General features: G+C 35.9%; 1 protein-coding gene across 2 annotated transcripts; it reads right to left on the bottom strand.

The window, feature by feature from the left end:
- Window positions 1–2,716: 2,716 nt before the first annotated feature.
- LOC128558780 (uncharacterized) lies at window positions 2,717–18,460 on the bottom strand. 2 transcript variants are annotated; one of them, XM_053548994.1, is made up of 5 exons: window positions 18,331–18,460; window positions 16,946–17,062; window positions 10,339–10,574; window positions 9,003–9,717; window positions 2,717–2,862 (listed from the first exon to the last, which is right to left on the bottom strand). In XM_053548994.1, the coding sequence occupies exons 4-5, from the start codon at window positions 9,712–9,714 to the stop codon at window positions 2,774–2,776; spliced, it is 801 nt and encodes a 266-aa protein (XP_053404969.1). In that variant the 5' UTR covers window positions 9,715–9,717; window positions 10,339–10,574; window positions 16,946–17,062; window positions 18,331–18,460; the 3' UTR covers window positions 2,717–2,773. The 2 variants fall into 2 exon arrangements, with proteins under 2 accessions (XP_053404969.1, XP_053404968.1); XM_053548993.1 differs by lacking the exon at window positions 2,717–2,862 and having other exon boundaries at window positions 7,638–9,717; window positions 10,339–10,436.
- Between the last annotated feature and the right edge of the window lie 368 nt (window positions 18,461–18,828).

The following is an 18,828-nucleotide window of genomic DNA, read 5'->3' as shown; positions in this document are numbered from 1 at the left end:
TTTTTAGTTTTAGAAAGAAGTACACATTCTTTTCCAACAGTATTAACCAACGTGAATCTTGTCTGTGCACGTATTTCTAAACTAAATCAGGTACAAATGAAGAATGGGTTTCACAAATTTTTCATGGTCAGCGTATGATATTTAGATGGATTCATCATACAGTGATTCTGTCAAGAAAGACATGTGCACTCTTAATGCGTCGTCTCGATTGGTTCCCGAATCAAGTTCTTCTGTTACCCCCATTCACTGTACCTTGTAGGTAAGAGGACATTCTACAAAACTTAAGCTTTCTAGCAAATGCTGCTCTAGATAAATTTTAGAATTGTCAATCCAAACTTTACTATAAACAGTGATAAATCAAAAATGTAACGAAATGTCAGGACAAAGGCCAATAACTCTAAATAACAAAGATTTTTAAAGCATCCAGGAACATTTTCATTCCTTGATATAAGAAATGATATTGATATCCTTCTTAAAACGGTATTCCAGCGATAATCACAAATCGGATTCATAGTAATACAGATAAATTGCCATTTTATGCAGATGGTGAATTTATCATTCTTAAAAGAAATTAGCCAAACTAATACATCTTGAGTTCTGACCTAGGATGTTATCTGCAGCAGTGCTTGTTCTAAATTAAAACTAGTAGCACTTGTGTGCCACATCGTAAGAGATATCATTAGAATGACATTCAACTAATGCGTAGAACAATCATCTGAATTCAGATAATAACATTTAATTGTTTCTAACTTTGTGGCTTTTGTATTAATGACTTAGATTCTAAACTGAAATGCTGCAGTATATATTTATATGATATATTGTATTAAACGATCAATTTTTGTCAGATGATAACTATGAAAGTTTTCTTTTGCGATAATTAATTGGATATTCGGAGTAACCGGCTTATAAGCACCGGTAGTACAGCGACATTATAGCATATTCAGCTTGCTTATATAGTCAGATCACCGCCATTGGCTATTTTGGTGGCCATCTTGAATTTAAGTACGTTTTCCACGGAATAGAAATGACGATATAATTGGTGTTGATAAGTCGCGGAAATGAGACATATGTGTATCCAAAAACTAGATAGACTGACAAATAAATCGGCCGGTGTAATGAAGTATTTCGACCCCCATAGAATAATGACCCCCGGTCATTATTCTATAGAAAAAGTGACCCCCAGGTCATAGTATTATGACCTCCAGATCATAGTACTATAACTCCCCCACGTGAAGAAAACTGAACCTCATGAAGAATATTGACTCCCATAAAAAAACGACCCCCGGTCATTTGGTCAAATTTAGTGATAACTCATGTATCTAAGGCCTAATTGCTGCATTTTATGCCCCCACTCGGGGGAGGGGGCATATAGATTTGCCCTTGTCCGTCCGTCCGTTTGACCATTAGCCCCAGATACCATTACTTGACACAGAAATCAGAGCATTCCGCAACGGGAAAAGGGATTCTATTTCTAGACGCTGCATCTTGGTGTTTACATTTTTTTTTCAGGAAAATAGCAATTCACAATACGTTCACAAAACACACCAGTGTCAATAATCCCTGCAAACTTCGGTATGAAGTAATTCTTCAGAAGAAAACTGCACAAGAAACTGTTAGCATAGAACTTAGTATTAATAGAAGTTGCAATACTTAGCAGTGGCAGTAAAGTACGGTAGCGGCAACAAAAGAAAGTAGTAGTAGTAGTAGTAGTAGTGGCAGTGGTAGTGGCAGTTGCAGCAGCAGCAGCAGCAGCAGAGAAATAAGTGACAGCAACAACAGCAGCAGGAGAAGAAGAGGTAGATGTACGAGACGTATTAGTGGAAGCAGGTATAGTAGTATCAGTAGTAGCAGTTGTAATAGTAGTAGTAGAAGTAGTAATAGTAGTAGTAGTAGTAGAAGAAGAAGAAGAAGAAGTACATGTAGTAGTAGCAATAGAAGTAGCGGCGCCAGTAGTAGTAGTACAATCAAAATGTTAACTATTGGCAATGGAGGGTATTAGAGTTGTAGATCTAGCAAAATTGTCCGTTAGGTTTGGTGGGGATCACTTTTTAATAGATATATTATCGTCGAAAGTCTTTTTAGGAGCCGGTGTTTTACACGGAAAGAGTAACTTTTTTTAATAGAATAATTTCCGGGAATCGATATTGTATGAGAGTTTGAATGTAGTAATTTTGCAGTGAGTATTTTACATGGAAGGAGTCACTTTTTCTATAGAATAATAACCGGGGTCGTTATTCTATGAGATTCGAAGAGAGTCATCTTTAGGGAGTCAGTATTTTACTTGGAGGGGTCAGTTTTTCTATAGAATAATGACCGGGGGTCTTTATTCTATAGAGTTTTCAAAGGGAGTCAGTTTTTTATAAGGGGAGTCAATGTTTTACAGGAAAGGAGTCACATTTTCTATAGAATAATGACCGAGGGTCATTATTCTATGGGGACCGAAATACTTCATTACACCGGCCGTGCAGTGCCCTGAATGCCATGTATTTTGAGTAGTTTCTGCCGAAATATCGAGATATTTGCGTTTTTGCTCCGCAACCAAGACCTGTAAGATATCAATAGGCATACAGCAAAGGAAGAGCAACGTTATCGACGCTGTAAGTATTTCGTCTATCTTCAAAGTTGTTACTATTCGTTTACGTTTAGAGCAATGATAGCATTGTAGGTCAAAACTATTTTCAAAAGCGTCAAATCTGCACAGAAACATAAACGAAAGGGATGGTAGGTTAGCCTTCCTCTGACAAAGATCTCCTTTTTAGGTTTCTACATTATATTATAAAGAAAGTAACTTACTTTCTGTATTTGCTGTTTGTGTATATTCATCTTTATACACTTTCTGTTTGTTTGCCTGTTCTCTTAACTCTGAAAGTGTAGAATTAATCATTCTGTGTAAGTTTAGTTTAACCAACGTTTTATTCAATAATGTCATATACTTCGGGTGGTCCTTCTTGTCGTAATATCAGTACAACACCTATGTCTCATTAACATAATATAATCATGGTGATATTCAAACTTTACCAACACATTTTAAATGTACTTTTATAGGTAAAGATCTTGTCTGGCTTAAAGTAGCGCAATATGCCAACTGTGATTTTGTACGAGAATATTTTCAAACTTTTTACCTATATAAACAATGTGACCGCTAGAGTCGAGCCATATTTGACCATGGGGATACTTTCAAGAATCGTTGTAAAGAATCACTAGATAATGCCGTATACCGAATATCAATGTCCTAGGCCCTAAGGTTTTGGAAGAGCCATATTTGACCGTAGGGGTAAATTGAACAATCTTGGTTAAGAACCACAATATGATGCTATATACAAAACATCAAAGCGCTAGGCCCTGTGATTTTGGACAATCGTTTTCTTTTGTTACCTATATAAGCCTATATAAACCATGTGATCCCCAGGGCGGGGTAATATTTGACACTTGGAGATAGTTTATACAATTTTGGTAGCGGACTACTAGATAATGCTTTACATACCAGACATCAAAGCCTAAGGACCTGTGCTTATGGGCAAGACTATCTTCAAAAGTTTTCATTTCGGTTGCCATGGCATCCAGAGTTTTGAAGTAATTCAAATTATTGGAACACTTTTTGAATCAGACCATCCGAGGAATATTCCCAAGACGTTTCATTAGAATTCTAATGGTTTAGAATCAGATGTTGTTTAAAAGAAAAAGTTGACTGACGACGAACAACGGACGAAGTACGACGGAAGACGGACAATCACTGACCACAATAGCTCCTCCTTTAGCACTTCGTGCTCAAGTGAGCTAAAAGAAAAAAAGTTAAGCACTTAGTAGTATTTGAAATGCGATCCATCTGTTCCACAGCACAACATGTAGCCTTGGCCCAACGTTTTAGAAACCTGAGGCACAATAGAATTTTCTAGGTATTCACATTAAAGCTGACCCAATTGACCCTTTATAGAATTACAGCCTTTGTATTTATTTAAGCTATTTATATGCCAAGTTTAAATTCATCAATCAATCCAAAGTGTTTGAGCAATCACTGCCCTTTTCTTTTTTTAGTAACAGGGACCTTGACCTTGACTCCAGTGAGCCCATGTACCTATATGCTATTATAGCAAATTTTTTCTTTAATATCTCAATCCAAAGTAAAGTTATTAAACGGGCTGCAAATTTGGATGACGATTATAGCAACTAAAAATCTATTTTTAGTAACTGTGACCTCGACCTTAACCTAATGACGATAAAATGACATTTTTATCACAAAAGAAATTGATGTTTAGCGGGATTTGAAACTGGAAAAAATCTGTTTCATTGCGCCATGGTGGATTTCTATAAGTATGAAAATTAAACCTTGAACATGACCAATCTAACCCTATATATAATACAACCATGTGTTTTCTATAAGCTACTTATATGCCAGGCTTAAGTTCAATCCCTCAATAGAATATAACGGCATTGAGCGGAAACTTTTGTTGTCTATTATCAGTGACCTTGACCTGCAATCTCACTCTTTGTCTTACTATAAGGTACCTACAGACCAAGTTTCGTTTCAATATTCCGACTCAAACTTAAGTTATTAAACGGAAACCAAATCTTGACTCCGTCATCTATCAAGCCATTTATTCACCCAAAAGTAATACCCAGGTTTTCAACTTTGAAAGAAAACTGGTTAACAAATAACGGCAGGTTAATCTTAAAAGCAACGTGAGATATGCATCAAAACTGTTAAGACACCAGAAGAGTAACTGACATTCATAAAGCTATGCTATAACATAAATGTAACAAGAAAGTGTTATCTTTTTCTAATTATTTTAGTAATCTGACATTGACCTTTACCCTATGGCATCTTAAAAGTTCCCTTTTCATTTCTAAAAAAAAAAAAAAAAAAAGAAAAAAGAAAGAAAAAGTTGAGCGCTCAGTGGTATTTGAACTGCGATCCATCTGTTCCACAGCACAAAATGTAGCCTTGACTAAACGTTCTGGACAACTTGGACACGATGGAACTTTCCAAGTTATCACATTAAATCAGTTATACTTACATTGAAGCTGACTAAACCGACCTCTTATGCAATACCAGCCTTGATTTCTATGTACGTTACTTATATGCAATGTTTAATTTCAATCCATCAATCGAAACTTTTTGGGTGTAAGCTGGCTTTTTAAAAACCAAATTCCAGCTTAGTAGCGGTGACTTACGCCGCGACCCAACGGCATTAAAATGAATATTTATCGCAAGAAATAGGTGTTGAACGGGATTTGAACCTAGACCAATCCGTTCTAAAGCACAAAATCTTTGATGATAAAAATATTTTGGAGAAAGCAGTAAGGGTAGGTATACCTGACGATCGAGTTCAACAAACATTGGAAGATTATGATCGAGAAGAAAAGGAAAGAATGAAGCCACACTATTTCTAAATGTTATCACAAACTTGTCAGCTACATATAATGGAGAAAGATACTTCTTATTTGTTGTACGCACGCACAATGTACAATGTATGCATCTCTTAATCAGTAACAGACTTGCGAAAAAATGGGATTTTGCGAAACCCTGAATGTTTATGCTTTTTACACTTCCCCAACACACCATCCCTTTTTCTCTACCATTTACCCGTTTTGTATCTTTCATATAATTAATATGTATTTGGAGCTATAGAAGCAACCCGTGTGCCTTATCTTTACATTACAGTTTCATTTGACTGCGGTTCTATTTGCGATGCATAGCTGGGTGCTCTTTGTTTCCGAGAAATCTACCCTAACTTTTGTTTGTATCAATAGTGGACTGCCTTCTAAATGTTGTTTTTTTTTTCAAATGAATAAAACATTAATCTATTTATATAATATCTGTATAAACGTAAAGAAAATGAAAAGCTAAACATTAAGCATTCTATGTGATACATTTCTATTATTGTTACATGTACAATGTATGTATTCCAAAGAAATGCAGTGAAAAAAATAATGTCACAAACAAGTGAATAAACTATTGTCATACAATACAAAGTCACCTATTGAAAGACACATGTTCTCTTCTGCAGTATAACATAATAAACTGATATCTGTCAATGATGTACAAAAAATAATGTACTGTATAAGCAATATGTTATAGCAAATCACTTTAAAATTTATATTTATAAAAACCTACAGATGTTTTCATATGGCATTTTTGTCGATTATTTAAAAAAGGTATCAAATAACTTATTTATAGTAACAAGACTGGGAATTTATCGACAAAAATCTATATAACGTAAGTCCACAAGAAACTATTTACTAGGTAAAGACAGGTTTAACTACCCCTAAAAAAATGGATGTAACATGCATATTGTACCACAGAAAACTGGTCTCAATTTTCCTTACGGCGAGTAATAAATAAGCTGTAATATAATCTATCTAAATCAACAACAAAAGGGACGTAATTCTAAAAGCAAGGGTGCCTTATGGTGGAGAACATTTGTGTCAAGTTACATCAAAATCTCTCCATGCATGAAGAAGAAATGCTCCGGACAAAGTTATTCCTCAATCTGACAATTGGCCGCTACGTGTGACCTTGACCTTAAATCTTGGGACCTGGTTTCTGTGCATAACAATCTGTCTCATGGCACTGAACATCTAGGCCAAGTTGCATCAAAATCTCCACGCATGAAGAAGAAATCCACCAGACAAAGTCATTCTTGTATCTGACCATTGGCCGTTAAGTGTGACATTGACCTAAGACCTAGGGACCTGGTTCTTTCGCATGACTATCTGTCTCATGGTGGTGAACATTTGTGATGAATGACAGAGAGTTATGGACTGGACAAGAAAAGAAGCCCTGTTGACCTTTGACCTCCAATTGCGACCTTGACTTTTTAGCCATAGTCCGGGATTTGCGCAAGATACGTTGTCTCATCATCGGAAACATTTGTGCCAATTATCAAGATCCCTTTAGGGATTTTTGAGTTACAGACTGGACATGGAAAAAGTCATTTTTGGGCTTCGACTTCCAAGTTTCGCCTTGACCTTTCAGCTAAGGGCATCGGGTTTTAAGCATGACACATTGCCTCATCAAGAGGAATATTCATGCAAAATGATACTTAAATCCTGTTTTGCATGAAAAAATGATAAATCGAACAGGAAAAAAACCCCATTGACATTTGATTTCCAAATGCGACCTTGACCTTTAAGGTAGGTTTCTGGGTGTTGCGTATGACACGTCGTCTAATCATGGGGAACATTTATGCCGATTAATATTAAAATCCCTTGTTGGTTGACAGAGTTCTGGACCGGACATGAAAAAACAAAGCCTTTTGATGTTTGACCTCCAATTCTGACCTTGACCTTTCAGCTAGGGGTCTGAGTTTTCAACATAACACTTAAGTTAACATTTTTGCCAAATAATATTAAAATCCCTTTATGAATGGCAGAGTTATGGACTGGACAGGAACAAAGTCCTGTTGACCTTTGATCTCCAATTGTAACCTTGACCTATGAGCCAGTGGTCCGTGATTTTTGCATGACAAGTCGTCTCATCATGGGATACATTTGTGACAAGTGATATTAAAATCCCTTAATGAATGACAGAGTTATGGACCGGACACAATCGAACCCTGTGGCATGAACAGGGTTCAATTGTGTCCGGTCCATAACTCTGTCTTGTAAACATTTGACTGCAAAGTTTGACCTTGACCTTTAAAATTAGAGGTTTGAAAGTTGTGCATGACACATTGAATTATTATGAAGTACATTTTTGCTAAGTAATATTGAATTCACTTCATGGATGACAGAGTCATGAAGCGCATTCCTATAGTCCCCTAAACTGGTTTTCAACCAGTAGGGGACTAATAACAGATTAACCCCTTCGATAGCTTAGTGGTAGAAGTGGCGTCCGCTTCGAGTGCGGGAGGTCGTGGGTTCGATCCCCGGCTGCACTATACCAAAGACGTGAATATGGTACCAGTAGTTCCCTTGCTTGGTGCTCAGCATTTAAAGAGAAACTGGCCTCTTTTCACATACCTTCGTGGCGATGGATTCAATCAGGAATGAGGTGTCGAGAGTGATTAATATAAGTTGTAGAACTTCCTAACTTCCTTCATAATCGACCTAAAATAAATTCTGTATAAACTAACAGAGCGGTGCAAACTTAAATGACACTTCATTTTTTTTACAAAAGCGAAGAATCATACATAACAATCGTTAACAACTTTGTACAATATGTCACTGTTAGATATCTAAAGAAACAAATTTACAACTGGAACAATATATATAAATCTTTAACTTCCAAACATTTTAGACAAATCACAAATTCTACACGTTCTAAAAAGTGTTTTTATATGTTAAGATTGTAATGATACTCGGAAATGTCAATGGAATTGCCTAGTTTTGTAAGGCAATCCAGCATTCTTAAGGTAGTTCTACACGTTTGGATCGAATTTTTTTCTACAAATTGAATGTAGAATTTGATTTAACTCCGATTTTTCAAAACTTTAGAATATACCTAGAACAACTGGCAAATAAAAAGGATAGGGTAGTTAGCTTGATCTTTTGCTAGACTGATTTGAAAAATTTGGACCTCACGCAATTTTCATAATGGGAATCTGTGGGAAAATCATAATTTTCATAACATTTTCACGAATAGAGTTTTTTTCTACAATGTAGGCCTAGATTTGATGAAACTTCTCACAGTTGTAAATAAACATATGGCCTATAATGTGGTGAAATAAAACGTATTAGTCCGTGTGCTTATTTTTGAGATATTTAACCATGATTAAAGTGCACCGAATATTCCACGCTAATTTTTGTTTTGAGACATTATTTTGAATTATTTAACGTGCCATATATTTAAATATCTTATTTTGACTTTAGAAATATAGTAACAGTGTCATTTTAATAAATTTACTCACAGGCTGTCATTGATTCATAAAATGATTTCATTTCCGTACGCCGAATCCAGGCTTTATTCTACGTTTCCCGGGTAAATAAAGTTACGCCATCAAACCTAATTTGCAGATTGTAAATTCCACGTCCACTACCTTTGAATAATGATAGAACCTTACCTTTTACCTCTTTGATCAGCTCATTCAAGCCTTGTAATGTTTTCTCGTCCACTTTCTTTATTCGTTCATCCAAATCTTTCAAATCTTTTCTGATATTACTTTCAACACCACTTATACCTTTTTGAATGACATTTTGAGATTTTGCAGTTAAATCAAGAAGCTCTTGAAATTTGTCGTCAGTAGACCTTAGTTCTTGTAAGCGCTTAATTGCTGAACTAACGTCCAATGGATCAAATATATAGGTGGAAATGAATTTCCTACACTTAGTCTTAACTGCATCATTAAATCCAGATGCAAGTTCTTCTATCGCAACCTGAATTTGGTGTTTTTTTTCGTCATACTTTTTCCTGTTTAACTCTACAGCCGAACCATGTGCTAATGTATTTCTGGTATCCTTGATTTCTTTCAGCTTTTCTTTCTCCCTGGTACTAAGTGTAGGTTGGAAAATTATCAGGATGACACCAACCAACATTTGCATATCCCATGTGTTTATGTTTGTTTTATCATATCCGCCATTTGGGAATAACTTTTCCATTTGCTTCTTGTGAAATTCATGTCGAAGTTTACTTTCTTTTTTTAATTTCAATAGTGCGTCTAAATCACCACCGTATTTGGGAAGCTCTCGGCGTATAATTTCCTTTGTAATATACGAAGAACCCTCAAACAGGAGCAAATAAACTCTCAGATAGTATTCATTTTCCGCAGATATCATATTCTGAAATTTTAATATATTTATAATATCAATGTCGATGACACGCATTTCATTTAGATCAAGCATCTAAAGGACCTTATTTTACTCAAAATAAATTTGCGCTGAATCAGATGCAATGAAATTTTGTACAATCATACTATACGATGAATACTTCTGTTTTGATTGCACAGACTGCTTAAACCAGAAATATAAAACCTTATATATACGGAAGGTATTATCTGCTAAAATACAAATTGCTATACTGCATATTTTAAAGGCACTCGCTACATTTCTTTTCTGGACGGGTCTATATTTACCCAACACCGTGCCGATGTAGCTCACATAACATGTTGCAACCGAATAATAACAAATTATATTCACTCAAATGCGCTATTTATTCTTCCATATATAAAGTTATTACTTTTATACAAATACACAATGTATGTGCATAAACTGCAAAGTGAAATGTCTGGATATAACCATTTGTCATCGAAACACATTTTCATCAGTGATGCTCATTTTAGATCGATATTTTGTTTTGAAATTAAAGATAAGAATTTGAAATGTAGACACTGACAAGTGAACAATTTTCAAAGGTAGAGTTAATCATTGAAACAAAAACAATTCATTAGAAACAAGACATACTGGTTTCCTTTTAACTTTGAGAAGATGTACAGTGCTGCCAACTGCTGCTCTCAATGAGTCACAATGTCATAATGACGATGAGCAAACTTTAAGGTAGGCTGGAAATAAAACGAACCAAAGATGGTGAGTGATAATTCCAACGTATTTTACCACCAGAACTTCATGCTTCATGCCGTTGCATGGGTGGGGAGTTATCTATATCTGCACCGTCTCGCACTGGGTATTAAGGTTTGAATCTGTAAAATATAACGAGAGATGAAAAAGCTATTGCATTTGGCCATAAACATATGAACAAATCAAAGGTGTTTCGGTAAGCAAAAATTCAAAAGCCTCACTAAGGAGCCTAGTGGTAGAGCTTACGCTTCGAATGAGAAATGTCGTGGGCTCTCTCCCTGACCGCGTCATATAGAAGAAGAGAAATATGAAAGATGGAGCAATAACTTCCCGATCATATAATTTGTTCAAACTTTATATACGTACACAGCCTCGTGTTAGAAAAATAAAAATGCAAAAACAAACATTGGTCACCGTGCATGCTTCAGAGGGCAGATTACTCTTGCACAAGCATGAAGAACTTCGATCCTTTCATAATTCTGTTTCTAACATGACACTGTCTAGTTCTTTAACGTGCTCGGCGTATAACACCGATACACGTCTTTTTGTAAACACCCGACTCTAACTGGCCCTTAAGCAAAAAACATCCAAACATCTCAGAATGATCGAATTCCTAGACAGGAATTCGAACCCCGGATCTCTGGATTGACAGTCACCACTAGACCAGGTTTCATTGGTTGTATTTGTTTTCTGTTTATCATAAAAATTGGTATATTGGAATGCAACAAGTAGTGTAGCACATGGGGAATGGGTGATATCACGTGATTTTTCACAGATATGTGATTGGTTTATGGCATTTATGGAACGCCGTTTTCGCAATATAGCTGACAAGCTGTATGATATATAGAGAAATGCTTGGGATCTGAATTCCTCATTCATTATTTCATATAATTTATTCAAACTTTCAGCAATGATCAATATTGATACTTAGTTGTGCATAAGAGATTTTAAAATGCTCTTTAATTTCCTGGATTATGGTTCTGTGTTGTTTTACTCTATATGTCAACGACGCCCAGGTGAAAGCATGATTCACATTTGTGACAGCTCTAGTAAAGTGTTTCAATAGTCAAGGAGGAATGTGACCAGTTGTGACCACTTCCATTTGTACATGTTTTATCAAATCTTTGACAATTATTTACTTTTTTAGTATAAAACTTCTGCAATCTTGATTCGAAGAGTCTGTATAACCAGATAACGTATTATGTTTAGTTTATCTAACTTGAATTTGGGTGATCTCATCACTAATAACAATAATGGCTACCTGAAATAAGATCAAAGCTACCATAGACAAGAGGGCCATGAAGACCCTGTATCGCTCACCTGACCTTTTAACCTAAAGATCATCAAGATTAACATTCTGACCAAGTTTCATTAAGATATGCTCATAAATGTGGCCTCTAGAGTGTTAACTAGCTTTTCCTTTGATTTGACCTGGTGACCTAGTTTTTGACCCCACATGACCCAGATTCGAACTTGACCTAAAGATTATCAAGGTTAACATTCTGACCAAGTCTCATGATGATACAATCATTTATGTGGCCTCTAGAGTGTTAACAATATTTTTCCTATGATTTGACTTGGTGACCTAGTTTTTGACCCCAACCTAACCCAGATTAAAACTTGACCTAAAGATCATCAACATTAACATTCTGACCAAGTTTCATTAAGATACGGTCATAAATGTGGCTTATACAGTGTTAACTAACTTTTCCTTTGATTTGATCTGGTGACCTAGCTTTTAATCCCATCTGACCCAGATTTGAATCAGACCTAAAGATCATCAAGATTAACACTTCGACTAAGTTTGATTAAGATATGTTCATAAATGTGGTCACTAAAGTGCTAACTAACTTTGCCTTTGATTTAACGTGGTGACCTAGTTTTAGATCCCACATGACCCAGATTCGAACTTTGTCCTAAAGATCAATAAGATTAACATTCTGACTAAGTTTCATGAAAATAAAGTCATAAATGTGGCCTCTAGATGTTAACAAGCATTTCCTTTGATTTGACCAAGTGACCTAGTTTTTGACTCTACCTGACCCAGATTTAAACCTGACCTAAAGATCATCAAGAATAACATTCTGACCAAGTTTCATTAAGATATGCTTATAAATGTGATCTCTAGAGTGTTAACAAGCTTTTCCTTTGATTTGACCTGGTGACCTAGTTTTTGACCCTATATGACCCAGATTCAGACTAACCATTAAGATCATCACGATTAAAATTCTGACTAAGTTTCATGAAGATAAATGATAAATGTGGCCTCTACAGTGTTAACAAGCTTTTCTTTTGATTTGATCTGGTGACCTAGTTTAGGACCCCAGATGACCCAATATCAAATTCTTTACAGATTTTATTGAGGCAAACATTCTGACCAAATTTCATTAAGGTTGGGCCAAAACTGTGACCTCTAGAGTGTTAACAAGCTTTTCCTTTGGTTTGATCTGGAGACCTAGTTTTTGAACTAAGATGACCCAATATCAAACTCATCCAAGATTTCATTGAGGGTAACATTCTGACCAAGTTTCATTAAGACTGGGCCAAAATTGTGACCTCTAGAATGTTAACTAGCTTTGATTTGACCTTGTGACCTAGTTTTTAACCCCAGATGACCCAATATCGAACTCGTCCAAGATTTTATTGAGGGTAACATTCTGACCTCTAAAGTGTTAACAGTCAAATTGTTGACGACGGACGGACGACGGACGGACGGACGGACGACGACGAACACAGGGCGATCACAAAAGCTCACTTGTGTTCAGGTGAGCTAAAATCACTATTTAACATCTTTCTATTTGTTTTTTACCCCAGATGACCCAATATCGTCCAAGATTTTATTGAGGGTAACATTCTGACCAAGTTTCATCAGGATTGGGCTAAAAGTGTGACCTCTAGAGAGTTAACAGTCAAATTGTTGACGACGGACGGACGGACGGACGGACAACGACGGACACAGGGGGATCACAAAAGCTCACCTTGAGCACTTGAGCTCAGGTAAGCTAAAAATCACTATTTAACATCTTTCTATTTTACAAATTCAAATAAAACAAGAGGGCCAAGATGGCCCTAGGTTGCTCACCTGAGAAATACATCCTAACACTGTAAACATGTTTGACCTAGTGATTTCATGGAAAAAAGTATTCTGACCAATTATCATTAAAATTGGAGCAAAAATCTTGAGTATCAATAAGTATTTTCTTTGATTTGACCTAGTGACCTAGTTTTTGATCCCATATGACCCATATTCAAACTTGACCTAGATTACATCAAGGCTATTTTTCTGACCAAATTTCATGAAGTTCTACTGAAAAATACAGTCTCTATCGCAAACACAAGGTTTTTCTTTGATTTGACCTAGTGACCTACTATTTGACTCTTGATGACCCATATTCAAATTTGACCTAGATTTCATCAAGGCAATCATTCTGACTTAATTTCAGGAAGATCAATTGGAAAATATAGCCTCTATTGCATACAAAATGTTTTTCTTTGATTTGACCTACTGACCTAATTTTTGACCCCAGATGACCCATTTTCAAACTCGTCCTAGACTTCATCAAGGCAATCATTCAACCAAAATTCATGAATATTAATTGAAAAATACAGCCTCTATCACATACACAAGATTTTTCTTTGATTTGACCTAGTGACCTAGTTTTTGACCCCAGATGACCCATTTTCGAACTCGGCCTAGATTTCATCAAGGTAATCATTCTGACCAAAATTCATGAACCTCAATTGAAAAAAACAGTTTCTGACCCCAGATAACCCATTTTCGAACTCGGCCTTGATTTTATCAAAGTAATTATTTTGACCAAAATACATGAAGATCAATTGAAAAATACAGCCTCTATCGCATACACAAGGTTTTTCTTTGATTTGACCTAGTGACCTATGTTCGAACTCGGCCTAGATTTCATCAAGGTTATTATTCTGACCAAATTCCATGAAGATCAGTTGAAAAATACAGCCTCTATCGCATACACAAGCTAAATGAGAGACGACAGACAGACAGACAGACGACAGACAGACGCCGGACATTGAGTGATCAGAAAAACTCATTGCTCAGGTGAGTTAAAAAGAATAAAAGGAACATTTCATATGAAACAACTTTGAAGAAAACAGAAAAAACAAATCCTACTCCCAACAAAAGGTCGGCAATAAATCACCAGCATTTACTGTACGCACGCATTGTGTGTACACTATTAATTAAATCTGTGTCAAACCTAACCCTAACCTTACATCAGCATAAAGTGCACTCAATACGTACGTACATCCAATAAATTCATGATGAAATAAAAGAATAAATGAAAAATCTGCATGCTTATGACACATAAAGCAGTGACTGAAAAATATTCAGATGAATTGACGCTAAGAAAGATAAGTGCGCATTATTGCATGATTTTCGCACCGGCCAATTTCTCACTGCAATTTTTTCTGTCGATATGCTATCCACAACAGTTTGATGACAATGCTGCACACTGTTGCTAATGAGCAGTTAGTTTTTGCAATGGATCTGTGGGGCTTAATGACAACGTTACAGAGAACGAATATGGACTTTACTTAAGAGAAGATGGTTCATTTATTTTGTTGTGGACGTGTTACCCAAATCTAATGTCCTCTTAATCAAAGTAAAAATAGTATATGAATCGAAGCACTTTCATCTGACGCCAAATGATATCCTTTGACATAATATAGTATAATTTAGTAAAGAATCAAATTTGTGTAGCAAATTAAGGGTCAGTGTACTTCATTGTTATGACAATTTGAAGATGCACTATGTAGCAGGTCTGAGAAATCCTCTAAAGTGTGTAACTTGCAAGACATTGTCGAAAAGAAAATATGCCAATGTCTGAAATGTTTTGTTTCTGATTCAAGCCCTTTCAAACTCGACCTAGATATCATCAAGGCAATCATTCTGACCAAAATTCATGAATATATTAGTGAAAAATACAGCCTCTACCGCATACACAAGGTTTTTCTTTATTTGACCTAGTGACCTACTATTTAACTCTAGATGACCCATATTCAAATTTGACCTAGATTTCATCAAGGCAATCATTCTGACTTAATTTCAGGAAGATCAATTGGAAAATATGGCCTCTATTGCATACACAATGTTTTTCTTTGATTTGACCTAGTGATCTAATTTTTGACCCCAGATGACCCATTTTCGAACTCGGCATAGATTTCATCAAGGTAATCATTCTGACCAAAATTCATGAACCTCAACTGAAAATACAGTTTCTGACCCAAGATAACCCATTTTCGAACTCGGCCTATTTTTCATCAAAGTAATTATTCTGACCAAAATACATGAAGATCAATTGAAAAATACAGCCTCTATCGCATACACAATGTGTTTTTTTATTTGACCTAGTGACCTAGTTGTTGACCCCAGATGACCCATGTTCGACCTAGGTCTAGATTTCATCAAGGTTATTATTCTGACCAAATTTCATGAATATCAGTTGGAAAATACAGCCTGTATCGCATACACAAGCTAAATGTTGACAGACGAGAGACGACAGACAGACAGACAGACGACAGACAGACGCCGGACGCCGGACATTGAGTGATCAGAAAAACTCATTGCTCAGGTGAGTTAAAAAGAATAAAAGGAACATTTCATATGAAACAACTTTGAAGAAAACAGAAAAAAACAAATCCCACTCCCAACAAAAGGTCGGCAATAAATCTCCAGCATTTAGTGTACGCACGCATTGAGTGTACACTATTAATTAAATCTGTGTCAAACCTAACCCTAACCTTAAATCAGCATAAAGTGCACCCAATACGTACGTAAATCCAATGAATTAATGATGAATTAAAAGAATAAATGAAAAACTGACTGAAAAATATTCAGATGAATTCACGCTAAGAAAGATAAGTGCGCATTATTGTATGATTTTCGCACTGGCCGATTTCTCATTGCAATTTTTTCTGTCGATATGCTATCCACAACAGTTTGATAACAATGCTGCACAGTGTTGCTAATGAGCGGTTAGATTTTGCAATGGATCTGTGGGGCTTAATGACAACGTTACAGAGAACGAATATGGACTTTACTTAAGAGAAGATGGTTCATTTATTTTGTTGTGGGCAACGTGTAACCCAAATCTAATGTCCTCTTAATCAAAGTAAAAATAGGATATGAATCGAAGCACTTTCATCTGACGCCAAATTTTATCATTTGACATAATATAGTATAATTTAGTAAAAACTCAAATTTGTGTAGCAAATTAAGGGTCAGTGTACTTCATTGTTATGACAATTTGAAGATACACTGTGTAGCAGGTCTGAGAAATCCTCTAAAGTGTGTAACTTGCAAGACATTGTCGAAAAGACAATGTCTGAAATGTTTTGTTCCTGATTCAATCCCTTAATGACTATAGGCTTTTTTACCTGACGAACGTGGTCTCAGGGGGTCACCGGATAGAAATATTTCGATCATGTCTAAAAGGTTTACAATCTGTCTACAAATATTTACCCGTAGTTAAGTTTATGTGGTGCTTTAGGTATTGGTCCCTTTTCCAGTTTGTGACGGCGTTCAAATACTGTAGCCGGCCCTAATTGTCAAACCATATTACAGATGAACAGGTTGTTTCTGAAAGCACAATGATTCACCTCTTTGGTTGTATGAAAGCTTTTAACTCGGTTCGAACCTCTCTGACTATGATACATTTCTTTATCTCAGTATGCATACTCTTGTAAATAAATTTTGTGGCCCATGCGGTTAATGCGGGCCATATACTGAGGTACAGTATGATATTTTAAAGTGTTTGCTGTAAATGTAGACACTGTTTTATTATGATTTGTTAAAATCTTAACACACTGTATATCCACATATACCATATATAGAAGGAAGTGTCGGTAGTTGTCTTTGATTTAGAAATATTAAGCGTCATAGCCACCTCATGCGGGATTTCTAGTCTGACTAAGGTTTTAGGTTCGACACATGAAACAGACAGAATCGCCGCTCAATTGTTTGAGATTGCTTGGACTTCCGAGAAAACTTCATTCTTTTTAGGTATATTACTGTTTTTTACTAATGACCTTGGACCCTGACGGCCTGCTTTCTTTCAGTTTAGGATAATGCTTTGAACATGACATCACAAAAAGGCATATACCTAACCGTTCGTATATGAATATTTTAATTCGCGGTATGCGAAGGTATCCTTACAGAATTGAGCCAGTTTCAGACTGAGTCAATCAAGATATATAACTATGCCAAGTTTAAAACCCAAACTATTTCTTTCAACAAAATATAGACCTGCTGCTAAAGTTCAGAAGGAAACCGGTATGATAGGTACCGTTCGAAATTCTACCTTCAAGAATTTACTTTTTGTATTCTGTCCTAAATAATTGTATTGTTATTTACTACTTTTTATGTTTGCTATTCAATACAGTGAAATGTGGTTATGGTGTGAAAAGAAATTACAAAGTTGAAGATCGGAAAAGAAATGTGTACAGAAACACATGAAACAGAAATTAAACCCGGAGAACGTATATTAGTTTTATCAGAGGATGCAATTTGTAATTGATTATAACACATTTGCAATAATACAAAATATTTACACACAAAAACGAACTATTATTGGACTCGGATATTTCACAAAGTGCTTAATGAGAATAGGTTGTTTATAGGTCGTTCCTATATTTATCGCTCTGGCAGTCGCAAAAAGGGCTAAGCTAAACCATATAAACAAAACGATGAGAGGACGTACCTAGAAAGATACCAAGCTCGTTTATTAAGTTTATTAAACGATACACTTGTTTAAGCTATCACGACCTGTCAAAACTGTCCGTTTGAACCATTTGAACAAACATAAGAGATCTGACAATATCTATTGTACATGGAATTATGCTTCTTACCGAGTGTTGTGAAGATCCATCAAGTGCTTCAAAATAAGTCGTTTATAGTTGTTTCTCTTCTGGCTCTGGCGCTCCCTGAAAAGATCAATGCTGGTTTATTTGAGAGAAAACCTTACAGGGGTATCAAGTTTAGTGATAATCTGTCAAGTAGTCCATGAGCAGAATTTTTATTTCTATGTTTAGCACCTGCAGTCCCCAAAAGGGTCCAATGAATTGATAGAGATTTATGCAAGGATGCATCTGATTCAGTTTCGAAAACGACCATCATGTGGTTCAAGAGAAGAAGTCATGTTCGACAATAGAGGGAGACAGCAGGTGCCCCTTCGGGAAATGTTATAGGCATTGGCGGACATCTTAGGAAATTTTAGTAAATCTACCGACCTTCAGTAGGCCAGCTGTTCTGCTTCCTCGCACGAAGAATTCAACATCTCAGGAGAGACAAACATAGCCATATTGCTTAAGAAGAAACAATAGAGCAACTCCAGACTGTCATGTTAA

This window comes from Mercenaria mercenaria, chromosome 7, assembly GCF_021730395.1.
Source record: "Mercenaria mercenaria strain notata chromosome 7, MADL_Memer_1, whole genome shotgun sequence".
Classification (NCBI taxonomy): domain Eukaryota; kingdom Metazoa; phylum Mollusca; class Bivalvia; order Venerida; family Veneridae; genus Mercenaria; species Mercenaria mercenaria.
Note: the sequence above shows the minus strand (reverse complement) of the source record. Positions and strands in the feature narration are given on the sequence as shown.

Coding starts and splice junctions, on each gene's coding strand:
- LOC128558780 (XM_053548993.1), bottom strand. CDS start 9,714: ATGATATCTGCGGAAAATGAATACTATCTGAGAGTTTATTTGCTCCTG.